At 48.0% G+C, this 17,053-nt stretch overlaps 1 protein-coding gene across 3 annotated transcripts; it reads right to left on the bottom strand.

The window, feature by feature from the left end:
* Nucleotides 1-1,219: 1,219 nt before the first annotated feature.
* On the bottom strand, nucleotides 1,220-15,643 carry WNT5A (Wnt family member 5A). 3 transcript variants are annotated; one of them, XM_072347682.1, is made up of 5 exons: nucleotides 14,651-15,643; nucleotides 11,932-12,065; nucleotides 10,515-10,780; nucleotides 5,514-5,806; nucleotides 1,220-4,020 (listed from the first exon to the last, which is right to left on the bottom strand). In XM_072347682.1, the coding sequence occupies exons 1-5, from the start codon at nucleotides 14,654-14,656 to the stop codon at nucleotides 3,562-3,564; spliced, it is 1,158 nt and encodes a 385-aa protein (XP_072203783.1). In that variant the 5' UTR covers nucleotides 14,657-15,643; the 3' UTR covers nucleotides 1,220-3,561. The 3 variants fall into 3 exon arrangements, with proteins under 3 accessions (XP_072203783.1, XP_072203786.1, XP_072203785.1); XM_072347685.1 differs by lacking the exon at nucleotides 14,651-15,643 and adding an exon at nucleotides 12,365-12,648; XM_072347684.1 differs by lacking the exon at nucleotides 14,651-15,643 and adding an exon at nucleotides 12,148-12,218.
* Between the last annotated feature and the right edge of the window lie 1,410 nt (nucleotides 15,644-17,053).

Here is a 17,053-nt window from a genome sequence, read left to right as displayed (position 1 = left end):
TATTGGGAAGAGCTTGAATACAATCCAGTCAAAATAAATAAATAAATAAATAAAAAATGCTGACTTTCCTAAATAGGGGCTGTGTTTTTGCAAAAAAGAATACTGGTCAATATACTAGTGAAGGAAAACTGAACCAGATGTCAGTAATAGGACCACAGAACGTTACATTTGCCCAGAATCGCTATTTTAAACACACGATGTTGGTCTACTGGTTTGTGGTATAATACATTCTTGGCAGCCAGAAGGAGTTTTGATACGTTAGAAGGTTATCCTTGGGCAAAAAGAAAAGAGGAAAAAAAAAAAAAAAAAAAAAAAAAAAAGAGAAAAAAAAAAGAAAAAAAAGAAAAAAGGATGAAAAAAGAAAAGAAGAGAAGCAGAGGAAGAGAGGTAGAACAGGCCATTAATTCATCAAGATCTCTATTAACAGAAAAAAAAATGGTGACTTCTTGGGGAAATCAATTCAAAGAAAAGGCAATCCCAAAGTAGGTTTGTTTTTTTACGTTGCTTTTCATTTTCTACCTTACTCCCTGTCCCTCGCTGTTCTGCCTTTTTTAAGGCCTCCCTGCTTTCCACGCTCACACTCGCTCATAGCAGGAAGTCTGAGGACCAACATGTGCGTGTCACCACGCCAGCCCCGCGCCACCAGGCTGTGGCCTGCAACCTCACCCCACAAACCACACACACGGCTCAAACCGGACAAAACCCAGTCCTGAAATCTTATTCCCCTCGGAAACCACAGGACGCTCCTCCTGCCATCACTGCCATTACACAAGGAAGTTGTCTGCAGCACTGCCCAGGACTATGGCAAGCCATGGGAGCAGCGTTCACCCTGAAGCCTTTAACCCATCTCTGAACTGTTTTCCATTTCACAGGGATGGGGGCTTGGATGTATCTTTTTCATCTATTTAAGAAGTAGTTACATCTGTATTCTTTCTTAATATAGAAATAAAATTTCGAGATGTACTCTGTATGTTTGGCAAACAACCCCTTCCCTGTTTTACCACGTAGTAAATTTAAAAATCAGCTCTTTTCATTGTTTTAACAAATCCTCTTCTGAAAGATAATTGAAACCACTTCCCAATATACAACCAAAGTTTTATTTTTATAGTCTATCTTCCATTATGGTATAATCCTTTCTTTTTTTTTTAAAAAAAAACAAAAACAAAAAACAAAAAAACAAAAAAACAAAAAACCAGTGAAATATACAAATCACGCGAGACAGAAATATGTACATTAAATGTACAGAACAAAGGAAAGGACATAGAAGATTTACATATCTGAATGACAAGTAAAATATTTTACATTAAATAGTGTTTTAATAGCTAGGATCACGAGATTCAGTTCTGCTTAGACAGAAGTCAATAAAAAGGAACAAGAGGTGACTCAGCAAATGAAAAAAATGATCATAGTTTTTGTATAATGAAAACCAAAAGTGACATATTCAATGAATTAGTGCTTTATTTATTTATCTTACTTTAAAGATAGTCTTTGCAAACATCTGAAGATGAGGGGTAAATATGTCCTCGTACAATAAATTAAGAGCAATAAAGCGCCACTTAAGAAGCTGATAAATGATCAAGATGAACTTAATGATACAGCTTATAGGCTCGTGAAAAGTTAAGGCTTTAGTACAACTAGGCTAAAGTGAAAGATTTTCCTCACTTGGCATCTGCAAAACCAATTTCTTGAACTTCTTGCATGGGACCGAGCTGGAAAGAGGCATCTGAACCAGTGAGGGAACCCTGTGTAAACACAGAACACCAGTGGGAACGCGGATCGTTCATCAAATAATTCCCATTTCAAAACTAAAAACCAAGGGCCAAATGCAGCACACTTTAGAGTTTTGAGTTTCCTTTCAGTAACAATATCGCCCCTAAAAAGTAAGTGGAATAGAAGCAATCAGCAGACCGGTATCGATTCAAGTGCAGGGTGCTGCCTCTAGCAACAGCCCAGGAGCATCCCAAGGCTGCGAAGAGGCTTACTTATTTGAATTATAAAAGCTTTTCAAAAATAATATATTTTTTTTAAACACCAAAAATATCAGAATCATCGAACAACCTGAAGAGATCTGAAAAAGAAAATGGGGGGGGATGAACTGCCCCTGTAATTTGAAGATTTATTATTTCTTAACTCTTTAAAATATATACGTACAAAAAGCTTTGAAATATCAGACACCAGCAGACCACAGTTTTCCCATATATATGCAACTGCTCAAGTACAGTCTGAACAGTTGTAGTGTATATCTGCAATATATTATCTAAAGCATGTGTATTAAAGACATAGGATGATAAATTTGGTATTGCTGCAACATTTCCTTGAACTATAATAGCCGGTTAGTGTTATTAAAGTATGAAACTATTGTCTCCTCAAGTGAAAGCATTCCCAAAAATCTGCAACAAAATAATAAAAATCAATCATTCCAAGAATGGATATCTAATGATTTATCTTCTCTCATAAAATTAGAGGAGTTCTTTGTCAAGCTGTGTTTCGAAAGATAGCCAGCTATTACACCATTTTTAAGGCATTTTCAAATTTGAGGAATTCTGTTTTCAAAGGGCCTTCCAGGCTGGGAGGCTGCAGCTCGGCAAGCTCGGAGCTTCCCAGCCTGTGAACACGCAGCCTCCCTCCCACCGGGCTGCTGTGCCCCGCGCAGCCGGCATCGCATTGGCTCTCGACACGCCGCTCTGTGAGATGAGATACTCCAACACCACAATTAGCTAATAAGGTCAATTTCTCCTTTGGGGAATATTTTGCTATTCATCGAGGCAGATTTTTTTCTGTATCTGTGTCTTTTTTGCTTTTTTGGTCTCATTATGTTCTGGAACCAAATTCAATGACTCAAGAATAGCGCAGTTGAAGCCTTTATGATTCTTTGCTCTTTACCCTCCAGTGACATCGCGTAATTATGCGAGCGCATTCAGATATGCAACTGACACTGCACTTTGTGTTGAATATACCACCCCTTATTTACAGAGCCCCAGTTGTACTGAACAGCTTTCTATACCCCATTCTGACAACTTCTAGCATCTGAAACCAGAAGTCATGGACAGGTCTGCATGTTCCTCACATCCATAGGGATGGTTCTAACATCCCAAGCACGTTACATGGTTGCTCTGCCTACTGCATATGTATTATGCCCCATGGGACTTAATTAGAATATGTTGAATTTTCCTCTCGAGCTACTCTATTGTTTTCAAAAGTTTTTTTTTTTTGTTGTTTTTTGTTTTTTTAACTTTGTAAAATAAATATTCTCAGGTTCTCCCCCATTATAGCCAAAATATAAGACGCACACAGTTCTGGGATGGACGTAGAGAGGGTTCCAGGCACTTCTCTTTGCAATCTTTATATTTTTATTTTCCTTTTTTTTTTTTCTTTTCTTTTTTTCCTTTTTCCTTCCTCTGCCCCCTTTTTTTTTTTTCTTTTCTTTTTTTTTTTTTCTTAAAAGAAGACAACAACTCATTGGACTCTATAAATAAAGCAGAAAAAAGTCCTGTGGAAGGGGCAAGGGGCCCACACCCCTCGCAGGCAGGTGGCCGCAGTTCCTCCCACCTCGTCCGTCTCCTATTTGCACACAAACTGGTCCACGATCTCTGTGCACAACTTGCATTTCACATAGCAGCACCAGTGGAACTTGCAGTGGCAGCGCTCTCGCTGTACCGTCTTGAACTGGTCATATCCCCGGCCACAGCACATTAGTTCACAGCCGTCCATGCCCTCTGAGGTCTTATTGCAAAGGCGGCCCTGGGTGCCCAGGGACCCGGTGCTCTCATTGCGCATGCAGTAGTCGGGGCTGGGATCGATGTAGATCAGGTCATGGATGGTGGGTGCATTGAAGCGGCTGTTCATCTGCACCAGCTTGCCCCGGCTGTTGAGTTTCATGGCAGCAGCACTATCGTATTTCTCCTTCAGGGCATCGCCTACCTTGCGGAAATCAGCAAGCTGAAGCCAACAGGTCTTCAGGCTACAGGAACCAGAGACACCATGGCACTTACAGGCCACGTCAGCCAGGTTGTACACAGTCTGCAGAAGGCAGGGTGAAAAGCAAGAAGGAAGGTGAACGATTAGCATGGCTGTGGCAGCATTCATTCCCCTCTTTTACTATGCTCTATCCCCTTCCCCTTCACACCTCACAGCATTAACTCTAGCATTCTCCTCCCTGCTGCAATAGGGCAGAAAGAACACACACCACTCCCTGTATGCTGTTAACCCAGACAAGGGGGCATGAGAGGGTGGGGAGAGTTCTCTCCAGCCCCCTGCCTTCACCACACAGAAAGACATAGCAACACTCACACTGTCCAGACAGCAGCATCAGTCACACTGCATTCAAGTTTTAGGAATTCTCTTTCGTGCCAGAGAAAGATTTCGCTGTTTCATTGAGAAATGTAAAACATCCCTTTATTTTCTATCTGAGTTACTCTCTCTATTGATCTCAGCTTGAGGCTGCAATTAGGGAAAGAGTTAAGATTCAGCTTGTTCCTGGCTCAGCTGCAGCCAATTGTCTACTCTTGGCTCAGCATCCTCCCCCTATCCCAAATACTGCTCTGCAAGAGAGACTTCGTCCAAGAAGAAACCCCCAAACACCTATGGGTGGAAGACAGAGTTGCACAGCAATATCCTCTTTACAAAGCTTTGGCAAGGAAATATCAGTCATTTGCCCCGTACAAATAGAAATAAGAGTCGCTGTTGACACCAACCCAAAAATCCTGGTGTCTGACACATTAGATGATACCATAGACAACTTCCACCCAGCAGTTGCAGAAATTCTTAGTGCTGCCAAATGGCACCGAAAAGATGAGGCTGAGGAAGGAGAAACTGCTAGAGTCTCCGTTAGCAACTGTGAATGTGTCATTTTTCTCCACAGTAATGGTAAATTGGCCTGTCCACTGCTTTCAGACACCCTCCTCTCACATTTAAATACTATTAATTTTCAATTATCTTTCATCCTTCTTCACCTTAGAACACAAGTGAAAAGACTCCAGCCAACTATGTCTGGCATGTCAAAGCTCTAGGAAAATAATGACTTTGGCTCTTCATGTTCAGACTATTAAAAAAAGAAAAAGATTACACCCATTCATTTAAGGCATTTTCTGAGATTAAAGAAACCATAAAGACATGTTTAACCATAGAAGATCATGTTTTTTCATAATATGGAGAAGCTTTTCACATCTTCCCAAAGCAGGAAATAAAAAGCAGGAATAACCCTGCAGCACCGTTCCAAACGAGAAACAACCCCTCAGCTCACACAGAACCGACTGGAAACACAAACCAATAAAACATGCAGTGAGTTGGGCACTGCCAGTGAACCAGTGTGGAAGGAAACACAGTGCACTGTAGGTCCAGTGCTCCATGGGAAATGCAATGAGGAACAACATGAATTCATATGCTCTCCACCCACCTATACCTGCCTTTTCTATTTGCTTGTCTCGTGCATCAGAACAGAGACAAGCCTTGGTGGCAGGTGACCACCCAACCTTCCCTAGAAGGAGGGACTCAAAAATACAGAAGGCACTTACTCTCCTCCCAGCCTCATTGTTGTGTAGGTTCATCATGATCCGGGCACTCTCGTAGGAGCCTCTCTGGTAAACTCTCTCCCGTTCCCGGGCGTCAACAAACTCCTTGGCAAAGCGGTATCCGTACTCAATGTTGTCCCCACAGCCGCCCCACAGCCAGTCCCGGGGCAGGTCCTTGGGCCGTGCGGCCCGGCTGCAGCCACAAGAGGAGAGCTCGCCCTCTCGGCATGCCCGGCTCATGGCGTTGACCACCCCGGCCGCACTCACTGCGTAGGTGAATGCTGTCTCCCGGCTACCTGTGTGGAAAGAGGAGGTGCATTACAGGAAGGCCCAGGTGTGCTGCCCCAGCCCATCCGATGGAAGGCGGCTTCCAGGAGACTCCAACATTCATTCGCCTACCAGAGCATAAAGTAACCCTGAAATGTGCTCCTTCAAAACAAAGAAGAACCCAAGTAAATCCCATATCTCCAAAACCATGGGAGTGCACCAGGTGCTTATGAGGAGTAGGGGCTGCTGCTCACTGGTGCCAGGAAAAGCAACATGGTGGAGCAGTCTGCCATCAGGCAACAGCAGCCCTGCCTCCAGGGACAGAAGGGCGTCAGGCTCCCAGCTCTCTGGAAAAAGAGACATGGCAAATGCAAATTTGAAAAAGTCTGGTTCCTAAATTACTGCTTCTCAAAGATGATTTATGCACTTCACCCACTAGTTCCAATTTATTTAAAGTCAGAGCATTTTGCAAAGCTTCCTGCTAACAAATGTAAACGTGTGGCAGTTGCACACTACTCCTTGTCCTGTGCATGAGCTGAGCCCTTCTGCAGGGCACTACTGACACCCAATGCTAACCTGTGCTGCTCAGAGCCCCATGCTCCAGCTCCCCTGGATGTAGGTAAGTGAGCGCAAGGATAATCACTTTTACAAATCACAGGGAAGAAAAAGCCTTGGCACAAGCAGGCTATGAAAGTTTTCTCCTTTATCCGAGACACTTAGGTGGAAATTTAAAACCTCAAGATTCGAATGTCGGGAAGAAAAACGTACAATATCTACAATGCAAAGCATGGCCAAGTATATCCCTTCACAACGGTATCTAAACCCACCTTCATTTAGAGCCTGAATTCCCCTCTCTCTTTTCCAAGTACCCAACAAGTTCTGACTATAACTAGAAGGGCTTTCAAAAACAACACACAAAAAAAGAAAAGAAAGAAGAAAAAAGAAGTCAAACCACAGAACTTGCACCAGAAAACCCACTTGCAGCTTGCTTTTCATCTTAGGAAACAGCATCACAATGGATCTTTTCTAAGAAGGATTCACAGAATGACTAAGAATAGACTAAATATAATCTTTTCGTTTTCCATTTTTATAAGTTCTATTCCCAGTCTTCGGCCTGATCAATAGATCAAGACTGTTTCCAATCTTGCTTTTACAAGTTTCTCAGGGAACAACATGAGACTCTGTGAAGTTAAGCCTTTAAGAGGCTGCATTTTGGATGTATCAGATGTATTCAGGCAGCAAAAAATTGAGGCAAAAGCTGTTTGTACAAGGCCTACCATGCCAGGTCAAACCTAATAGGAGCTTTTGAGCACTTCTGGAACATAAATAATTCGCAATCTTGTCCATATTTAACATCAAGAAGACACCACACTCAGAGCAGCTTTGTTAATATAACAGCTGTCATCCACTGGATTAATTCTAGTAATAGATGCTGTTTTTAAATGGGAAAAATCAGAAGTCTTATGTTGGGAAAGATCAGATTTAAGGACGATGAGAAGCACTTTGCCCCCTACTTACAATGCTGTATTTTCCCAGACACCTGCCTGGGGAAGTACTTACATGAATTATGAGTGTAAAGGGTTACAGGAGTGGCCTTTTCAGTTAAAAAAGATTTGGCTTTATGTGCTGACTTACGCCTTGCTTTTACTGCAAACTATAGCAGGGGGAACCTCATACAGATTTTAACGTTCCCGTTTGTTCTGTAACGCACATTTTTTGGATTAATTCCTTAAGCAAAATTTCCACTAGTTTTAGAGGAAAGAATCGTGGTCTGCTTTGGACCACAGGACTCGCTTCTTCCTTTCCTTTTTATTCTTTTTCATGTTTAGTTAGCTCGTGCTTTCACATGATTAACTCTGCTGTTTATTGCAGGATTTAAACCCACAAAGCTGGCTTTTTTCTTTCTTTTTTTTTTTTTTTTACTAATATTCATTATTACCTTGGAGAGCATTTTAAAGAATTTGCTCTTAGTGGGACACAGAAGGAAAGGCTGGGGTACAGAAAGGAGAGTTGCCCCCACTTTTCTCCCTTGAGCAAACTACACAGCAGCATCAAGTGCTGAAGCAGATATCCCCAGGCTGCAATCCAGGGCTGCTTAAAGTCACTGACCCCAGGAACACAGGAAGGGTGATAATTCTATGTGGATGAGTTGCTCTGAATTTTATGTTATTTATTTATATTTTTTTAAAGTCTTTAGGCACAACTGTGCTTTCCTTTACGGACAAACCTGTCTTTTCCCACAGCCCAGCATTTCTCTCTATTGTAGCCATGGCAAGGAAACACACATTCCAAACACGTCTGAGTCCCTTCTCTCCCATATATATAAAATATAGAAATGGAACTGTTCATACACACTCTGTAGGAAGCCACCCACAGAGCAAGGAGCTGAGCCTTACACTTGATATCAATAAGTCTGCGAGAACAGAACAGGTTTTTTTGTTGTTGTTGTTTTTTTATACCTGACCATAAGATACAAAATGTTCTTTGTCCTGTATTTGAAAAGCATTCAGCATGAATAGCCCAGACTCCAGCACACCGAGCTGGGGGGAGGACGCAGCCCTTTCCTCTCACGTTAGCACTTTGCTGTTCTGCAGCCCCAGCGCTGCCAGCCCCAGGCCCAGGAGATGGCAGCAAGGACCATGCCTGACCTGGGGCCATCAGCCATGGAGAGCAGCAAAGAACAAAAGCCCTGAAGCTGCAGTTCAATAAGCCACAGAGTGAGTTTCCAAACCCAGCGCTGGGTTTATTTGTACAGCTTTAGCTAACTTTGCCAGATAAATCCTGGAAGAAAGACTGTCCATTTATGAGCAGCGGTAATTACCGCGCTGTCAGTCAGTGCTCTGCTCAGGCGTTCTGTGCACAACAGCAACAGACTGAGCCCCGATGACAAAACCCTCCCAGAATACATGCACTAAAACCTTCTCGTGTTGGTGAGAGCAAGGAAGAGCTGACAGCCCTCGACAAGCCAGCGTAAGGCAGGCAGAGTTAAATTGGATCAGGCTTGAAAAGTGCCCATTTTTCCTTCCACTCAGAGACCAGCAGTTGGTCATTACCGAAGGTCAGCATGAAATAATACCACTGGCACCGACAACACCTTTCTTGTTCTCCATGAATACACTCTTTAGGATCTTTAACTCTTGAATATGGCTATTAACCTTGCTTCCATCTGCAATTAGAATAAGTGGCTTAATTACATGATAAATTGCTGTGTAGACATCAGCTAATACAGTCATATCCAGGAGAAGGGTGCGGCTAAGTTATTTAACTTGAAAGAAACCACCTCTAAATAGATCCATCATACTCAGGGAGGGCAGAAACTCTTATTTCAGAGACAGACACCACAACCCACAGGCCCAGTCCCGCACATTTCTTCACACCAGCAGTCCCCTTGAGCTCATTTTCACTTGCTTGAATAACAAATAAGGGCTGAGGGACAAAGGCCCAATTTTCAAACAGATTATTTAACTGGCAATTGTTAGCTTATTAGAACAGAAAAAGTTTCCTTTCACGTTTCACATGCTTATAGATCTCTGCTCAGGTTGGACCAAAAGGAAATACTCCATAGGGGCTGTTAATACTGTGCTTGGAGAAAGCCTTGGGAAGGTTGTACATCTGAAACCAGCTGCCCCAATTAGATGCTTTTGCATAATAGATTCCTTTTACTTATCTCTAAATAAAAACACTTCCTAAAAAATTAGAGAACAAACGTGAATTGGTGGTATTCCTTCAGTCCTTACTGGAGTTACCCTATTCACAAATGAAGTCAGCTTGGATCTGATTTCAAAACCTTACCCGGGTAAAAAGCAACGCTGGACTTGCCAGCACACTCATCACTAAACAGAAGCTCCCATTTGTCACTCAGAAAAACTGAGCTTTCCCAGTTGCTGAACAGTATCTGACATCTGACATGGGGATGTCAGAGGAAGGCTCCACCATGGACCCAGTTTGGTAGCACCAGCTAAATTTTTGCCATGACTGTTAAAATACGCAGTGGTCCTTCAACAACGGGACAAGCAGGCAGCACGTGAGCACTGGAGAAGCACATTTCAAAGACAACCTCATGGGGAAAGGGTTGGGTGCCCAGCAAATTCATAGGAATCTGTCCCTCCTACCACTTTTGTGCTTACAACAAACACGACCTGCACAGACAGCCATATGTTTGGCCCCAATAGAACTGATTTCATACAGATTACCCTGCTACATTATTTTTAACACAAATCTAACTTTCTCACAAAGAGAAAGAAGTTATCATGTCTGGAAATAAGTAAGCAGGAATAGCCTATAAACACTAGTAGACAGAGCAGCAATTCTCAGTTAACCTCCAGACCAAGAGCAATTTACTACGCAGCCACTAACTCTGGAACTAAGCATGGACATCTTTCATTTTACAAGACGCTGCTGGTTTTAATTCTCTTTGTTTGCTTTCTTTTTTCTTTTATTTTTCCTTTTCTTTTTGTCTCAGGTTTTCTAAACGGAGATTTCAAGGCTCCATTTTCCTTCCTTAATGTATTTCCATACGCAGTTGTGTGTTCCTACTTTGCTTTCCAAAAGACATGGCTGGACAGTGGTGGGAAATCACCTCCGGCTAAAAATAATTCAACTCCTTTGCCAACTTTAAAAAAACACTTGGTTGTATACAGTACACAGTAAGAACCTGGCAAGAGCTTCAAACGCAGAACATTATGTGCCATACATATCCTTAGACATGAGTTTAATCATAAAGATGTTGCTTCCTACCTATCTGCATGACTCTGCCAAAAACAGAGTTGTTGTCCACAGTGCTGCAATTCCATCTTCTGTGTCTGAACTGATACTGGCATTCCTTAATGCCGGTCTTTGCACCCTCTCCAATGAATTGCATATGGTCCTGATACAACTGGCAGAGTTTCTTCTGTCCTTGGGAAAGCCCTGCTAGCTGGCTACATAGTGGCTGGGCTCCTATTATATATACCTCTGACATCTGCACAGGGTTCATGGGGTTCATAGGGTTCATCCCTAAAGACCTGTGTAAAGAAAGATTTGGGTTAATAAAGAGAAAACAAAACAAAACCAAAAGTCTATAAAATCCCAAACCAAACTTGCTCTTATATATAAATATCGAATCTGTGACTCCTCGTTGTTGCTAGCAGGTGAGGAGAAAAAATTACATAAATATGAAACTTTTACTTTAGAGACAGTATAAAACAGAGCTAATGAGTTCCCACCCATGTAGCTCTCACCACGGATTATGGACTGAAATAAGACTCGTATCCAGACGATCTATCTCTAACTTAAATGGACGCAGGGAAAATAGCAGAAGACCCAAACAACGGCAAGGCAGAAAAATGCATAAAGCAAAAAAAATATATATGAAAAAAGCAAAAGAAAAAACCCAGACCTCATTTCATATGAACACACATATTAGATGCAAGTCTGGATTTCTGTCTCCTCAACTAGAAGCAGGGAAGCCTTTCAGAAGGCAGAAGTTCGGATCTTGTCCCATACTGCTTCCAGCTCCTTCCCAACGCACACATGAGCAGAGGGAAGTATCAGCATTGTAAACAAAATCAACTTCATCCTCTAAATTCTTTAAGTGCTCCTCAGGAGCACTTACACAATACGTTTTAGTTAGAAAGTGTCCATTCATCTCCAAAGGATTGACGGAAGGAGAAGAGTACACTTATTCCAATGACTCCCCACACCGTACGTGGTCGAGAAATAGTTAAGTTGCCAAAGCAGAAACATAAAATGTTCTTCATTGTAACAAAATATACTTATAAACATTTAAGCTGCAGAAAAATTCGAACCTAAATTTTAATTTCATAAAGGTTCTCGTGGGTAATTCCGTCCTTTCTCTCACATATACAAAACGTCTCATCTGAGGGAGCTGAAGCAATTCTCATAGAAGAGATGCAATTCTACAAATATAAGAATGATGAAATCCATAGAGAATCTACAGCATTCTAAAAACTGAATTTTGCAACACGGGCTGCTACACGACTGCTCTTGCTTCAGAAACGCATCCATTTTCCAGCACAGCACACCCCAACGCGGCTCCCGGCAGACCCTTCATGCAGTACTCCCCCAGAAACAAAGTACACACAAAGCACACAGAAGTTCCATCAAGTAAAACTTTGCTCCCCCTTTTATAAGCACGCAGACACGAGATGCTTACCACCAAGAGCTGGCTTCTATTACAACTTGGGTACAAGAGGAGAAGATGGCCAGAGCCACTAAGAGGTACTGAGAAGCCATTGTGCTGCCAACTGTCCCCAGAGCACCTCCTTGGATTAATACTGCAGTGGATTTCTAGAGGGGGGAGAAAAAGGATCAGATTGTTTATTGCTTCTCAGACCATTTTCGAGCATTCAAGTTTAAACAACGGAAGTACCCGGGCCCCTTTTAACTCGGCGCTGCCTCCGCTGCCCTTCTCTCCGCCGCGGCGCTGCTGCCGGACGGGGCCACCCCGCGCCCCCACCCCCGGACACCGCCTTCCCGGGGCGGCCGCACCGCTCCGCACCCCGCCGGGGCGGGACGGGCACGGCGGACCCCAGCCCAGCCCTCCACGCCACCCCGGGGCTATCAGCACCCCACGGGCCGCGCTTTACCCCATTGCTCCTCGCTCCCGAGTCAGCGCCGCGGACACGGAGCGCTCCCGACCGGCGAAAAGCAGCTTCAGGTTTGCAAAGCGAGCTCGGGGGTGCCGGACCCGGCCCTCCCCCACCGGCCGGGGAAGGCGCTGCCCGCACCCCTAAGCCATCCCGCTGCAGCCTCCGCTCCCCGAGCTCGGCACTGGCAGCGCGGTGACAGCCCCGACGGCTGCACCGGGTCCGGTCGGTGCCCGCAGCTCCGAGCAGCGAGTGGGCTGCTGGACTGGAAGACCAACGCTCCCCCCGACAGGTCCCGCAGATCCGTCTGCGTCCTCACGCGGGACTCTTTAACTCGCTAAGCAGGGCCATTCACGGGTCTGGCTTTTTTTTTTTTTCTTTTTTTCCCCTCCCCTTGGAAGGAGGGAAAAAAAAAAAAAAAAGACATTTCGACACTTGGGGGCTCCCTATTCATTCTTAAAAAGCCCTCAATGTCGAAACCAAGGTGTTCTTAACCCTAATTTATTTCTGTTTGCAAAGGGTCGGGAGAAGAGGACCGATCGCTACCACGAGAGCGCCGGAACGCGGCGGGGCCATCCTCATCACCCTGGAGCCCTTCGCCGGGCGAACCGTGCCTGGCTGGGTCCATCCTACGGGACTCAGCCCCGACAGAGCAGCCCGCTCCTCGCTGCGTTCCGGAGGGGACGAGGCCCGGGAGAGGTGCGAAAGCCACATAACAAGCAAGGGACGGGGCTGAGTACTCTGTGCTGGGAGCTCTCTACGGCCCGCGAACACCAAGGGGTGGGTTTGGGACTTATTTCTTTGCATCCACGAGTTCTTCAGATAACAACGCTAAAGAAACGTCAAGGAGCTGCCCGAGCCTGAGAACTTCGGAGACGCGGGACCCCAGCGGGACCTCTCGCTCCCGACTCCTCTATATGACTCTCGCTGCCGGGCTGCGAGCCCAAAGCCTCGTACCTCCCTACCCCGTTCCGGAGGTCCGGTGCCCCCCGCAGCTCCCGGCCCGCAGCGCTGTTGTTTCGCTCCCGACAGGGGGCGGCCTCGACCGCTGCAGCCCCCGGGGGGCGCCGGGCGGCCGCTGCCCTTCGACGGCACCTCCCGTTGCCCCCAGCGCTCTTCTCCAGGAGCGGGAGGAAGCACCTGCGCCAGGGGGTTCGGCCCCGCTGCACGCAGCGGCTGACAGGCTGCCGTCACCGACATAAAAGGGGAATAAAAAAAAGGAAAAAAGAAAAAAAAAAAAAAGGGGGGGGGGGGGGGAGGGGGGAGGTAGGGGGAGAGAAAGAAAGGAGAAAAAAAAAGGTTCGCCGGCAGCACGGCGGGATTGGCCATCAGGAGCGCGAGGCACCGTTTTCAACTTTGTAGGGCCCCGGAGATCGGGTTGTGGTATTTAATGCACCCCATGCGGAGCCCGAGCTCGTTGCTGAGATGAAGGGGGCGGCTTTACGCCTGTGATCGTGTTTTACACGGGGCGTCTGGAGAGCCGCGAGGGCATCTGGAGCGCCGGCAGCGCTTCTACCTGCGGGCGGGCGGCACCGCGACCGCGGCTCCGGAGAGAGGGGGCGGCCGGAGGATGTTCGCGGGGGGCGGCCGCCTCGGAGCGCCGTGCGCGGGACCGGGGAGCCCCCGGGGAGGACGCGCACCTCCAGCCCCCGCGGTCGGAGGGAGCGTCGGGGCTCGGTCCGCCTGAACTCTGGGTGACCCACCGAGTTAGCATACAATTGCCAACGACAAACAAACAAACAAACAAGGAAAAGGCTCTCCAACATGGAGTCCTCGCAGCGCCGAGGGGACCCCGAGGAGCCGCGATCCTGCGCTCTGCCCCAGGCGGGACCCTCTGCAGATGCAGAGTGATAATCTCCAGAAACTTAGAATAAAGTTAAAGGGGGGTGGAGGAGGGGGGGGGCTGACTCCGGGTCCTCGGCTGGCCCCCAGCCAGCGTTCCTTAAAGGCGCAGGCACCGGAGCGTCGGCGCCGGGCTCCTCTACAGCGATCCTCCGCGGGGAAGTTGGGGAAGTTCGGGGCGATGTCTTTAACACCACCGGGATGGGGTACCGGGTGCGCAGCCACCGGCAGCACCGCGTGGAAAAAAAAAAAAAAAGAAAAAGGAAAAAAAAAAAAAAAAGAAAAGAAAGAAAAAAAGGAAAAGAAAAAGCAGGGAAAAAAAAAAAAAAAGAAAAGAAAGAAAGAAAAGAAAGAAGCTTTTTCCAGGAAGGGGGGGGGGGGGAGGGAGGGGGTGCGCCCCGCACAGGGAACCCGCGGAGCCGCCCGGCAACGCGCCCGACTCACCTCCATGGCGCGGGATCAGCGAGCGGCGGCAGCGCTGTAATCCAAGCGGAGCTGAGGGGGAAAGGGCGAGGCGAGATCCGATCCTGGCGGGCGGGAGCCGGGCGCTCTCCTCCGGCTGCCGGGGGAGCACGGGGGCCCGCAGGGCTGGCGGGGGGCGGCGGGCGACGAGCGGGTCCGACTGCGGAGCGGGGCACCGACGCAGCCTTCTTTCCAAGGTCCATCAGCAATCGCAGTAATTAGGGCTTTCCACCACCAGAAGAAGGAGGCAAAAAGAAAAAAAAAAAAAAAAAAAGAGAAAAGAACCCCCCCTCCTAAAAAAAAAAAAAAAAAAAAAAAAAAAAGCCAACCCAACACACACACACACACGCACACAGCGCCCGTGGGCGTGATTGTGCGGAAGCAAATAAAAATCTTCACAAGCGGCAGCGAAAGCGCCGCGGGCGACGATCCGTGCCGGCAGCCCGAGCCCAGGTGGGGCCGCCGTGGGGTCCCCGCGCTCCCGGCCCCGGCGGCTCCGCGCCCACCGGGCGGGGTGATGGGGTTGGGGGTGGGGGGGGCGAGAGGAGCCGAGCTGCGCTCCCTGCACGCCGCTCCGCTCCGCTCGTTCAGAGGCCAGGCGGCGCGGAGTGGGGCGTCCGCGGCTGCAGAGCGTTCCTCGGGCTGCCTCCCTCCATTTTACACAGAGAAGAAAAAAAGCCAGAAAAAAAAAAAAAATTAAATTAAAAAATCCCAACAACAACAACAGCCGAAAGTTTCTGCAGAACCGGGGGAGGGGGCCCTTGTGCACGCGTGTGTCTGTCTTAGGGGCGACTGCTCCTGCACGGCGAGTAGGGGCAGGGGGAGGGGAGAAGTCCGGGACTTCAGGAGCGGCGGCTTCGGTTCCCCCAATCCATCGCGGCGCCGGGTAGTGAGGGACGCGCGGAGCGAGTGGGGCTGCAGGCGGCCCCGTGCTGCGCTGCTCTGCCCGGTTCCCCCCGGCTCTCTCCCTCGCTGCTCTTCGCTCCACTGCTTAAAACTGTTTGAGAAAAAAAAAAAAAAAAAAAAAAGAAAGAAAAAAAAAGAAGAAGAAAAAAAGTTGGAAAGCCAACGGCAGCTGAAAAACTTTGTGCGGAGCGCATGCGCTCGGAGCCGACCTATTACAGACTGGGCTGCATTTTAAAGCTGTACGGCAGCGAGCGGACCCTGCTGCAGCCCCGGGACGGATTGGGGCGGGGGGGGAGGGATGGCAGCACTGCGAGGCCCGCAGTGGACACCGTGCGGTAGCGCTGAGTGCTGTCCGTGGGTTTCCCCCCGGGCCGGGTGGGCACTGCGTGCCCCGTGCCACGGTCCTTTCGTCGGTACCCGCGGGGCTCCCCACGTGCGGACGGTGCGCGGAGCACATGGCCGGGCCGGGGGGGGCCGTGGCGCTGGTGACACAGCATCGCGTATCGCGAGTGCGGTTCGCCAAACGCTGGAGGACGGAACGGGCTCGACGTTGCGGGTTCCTCTTTCCCCAGCGTCTTTTTCCGCTGTAAATTTGGCAGGTTGTTGACAAAGCTGTTCGGGTTCAATCACGCACGACCCAATGAGAGCTGAAGGCGACGAGGGCTCCGCGGCCCCTTTGTACTTCAGAGCGCTTTCACCGCTTAGCAGCCCTCGGCCAAAACTTTTGCCTTGCGCCCGAACCCGACCAGGGGGAGGAAGGGGACGTTATCAGAGCAGCGCTGGGAAACCCCAATAGGCAGCGAGAACGGCCCCGGTATCGATAAATGAGTTCACTCCTTCAAATCAATTGCAGTGCAGAATCCCTGGTGGAATCCAGGGGTGGAGGAGGGGGAGTGGGGGGGAACGGCGCAGCCCCGCAGCACACGCACCGGGGCCGCAGCTGTTCCCCCGCCGCGGTGCAGCCTTCCAGGTACACACTGTCCCCGAGCAAAGCCCCCTCCACTCGCCATCCCCGGCTCCTGCCTGTCCGCAGCCCCGCACTGCGGCTCCGTTCAGTGCCCGGTGCGGGAAGTCGCCCCGCAGGGCATCCCAGGTTTGCTCCTCGGGTAAATGAGGTGCGGCACCGGGCGCCCGGAGTGGGAGGTGGGTGTATAAGGGGAGGGGGAGATAAAGGGGTTTGTTGCTGTGGGGAAGGCCAACCTTAGTTTTATGCCTGGTAAATAATATTTTATTGCCTTTGGTTTACTGTGGCATTTCAATTATCCCCTTTAGGAGTCTGCAGACTGCGTGGGTTAAAGGTCATTTCTCAAATCACTAAAATTAGGAAAGAATAGCAGAAATCTGGAAAGAGGGGAGGGGCCACACCATAAAACAGGAAAGATCGCCTGAAATCAGCTAATAAAGAGCCCCGAGCTGTTCACCGTGTGCTTGTATTACTGAGTGATGTTCAGCATCGGGTCATGGCATAATGCTGTAGGC

Source organism: Excalfactoria chinensis, chromosome 12 (genome assembly GCF_039878825.1).
Source record: "Excalfactoria chinensis isolate bCotChi1 chromosome 12, bCotChi1.hap2, whole genome shotgun sequence".
Lineage (NCBI taxonomy): Eukaryota > Metazoa > Chordata > Aves > Galliformes > Phasianidae > Excalfactoria > Excalfactoria chinensis.
Note: the sequence above shows the minus strand (reverse complement) of the source record. Positions and strands in the feature narration are given on the sequence as shown.

What these genes read in the sequence shown, in the direction of transcription:
- WNT5A (XM_072347682.1), bottom strand. An exon ending in ATAGAAGCCAGCTCTTGGTG is followed by an intron (nt 10,781 to 11,931) that starts GTAAGCATCTCG and finishes TTCTTTACACAG; the next exon opens with GTCTTTAGGGATGAACCCTA. An exon ending in TGGCAGAGTCATGCAGATAG is followed by an intron (nt 5,807 to 10,514) that starts GTAGGAAGCAAC and finishes CTTTCCACACAG; the next exon opens with GTAGCCGGGAGACAGCATTC.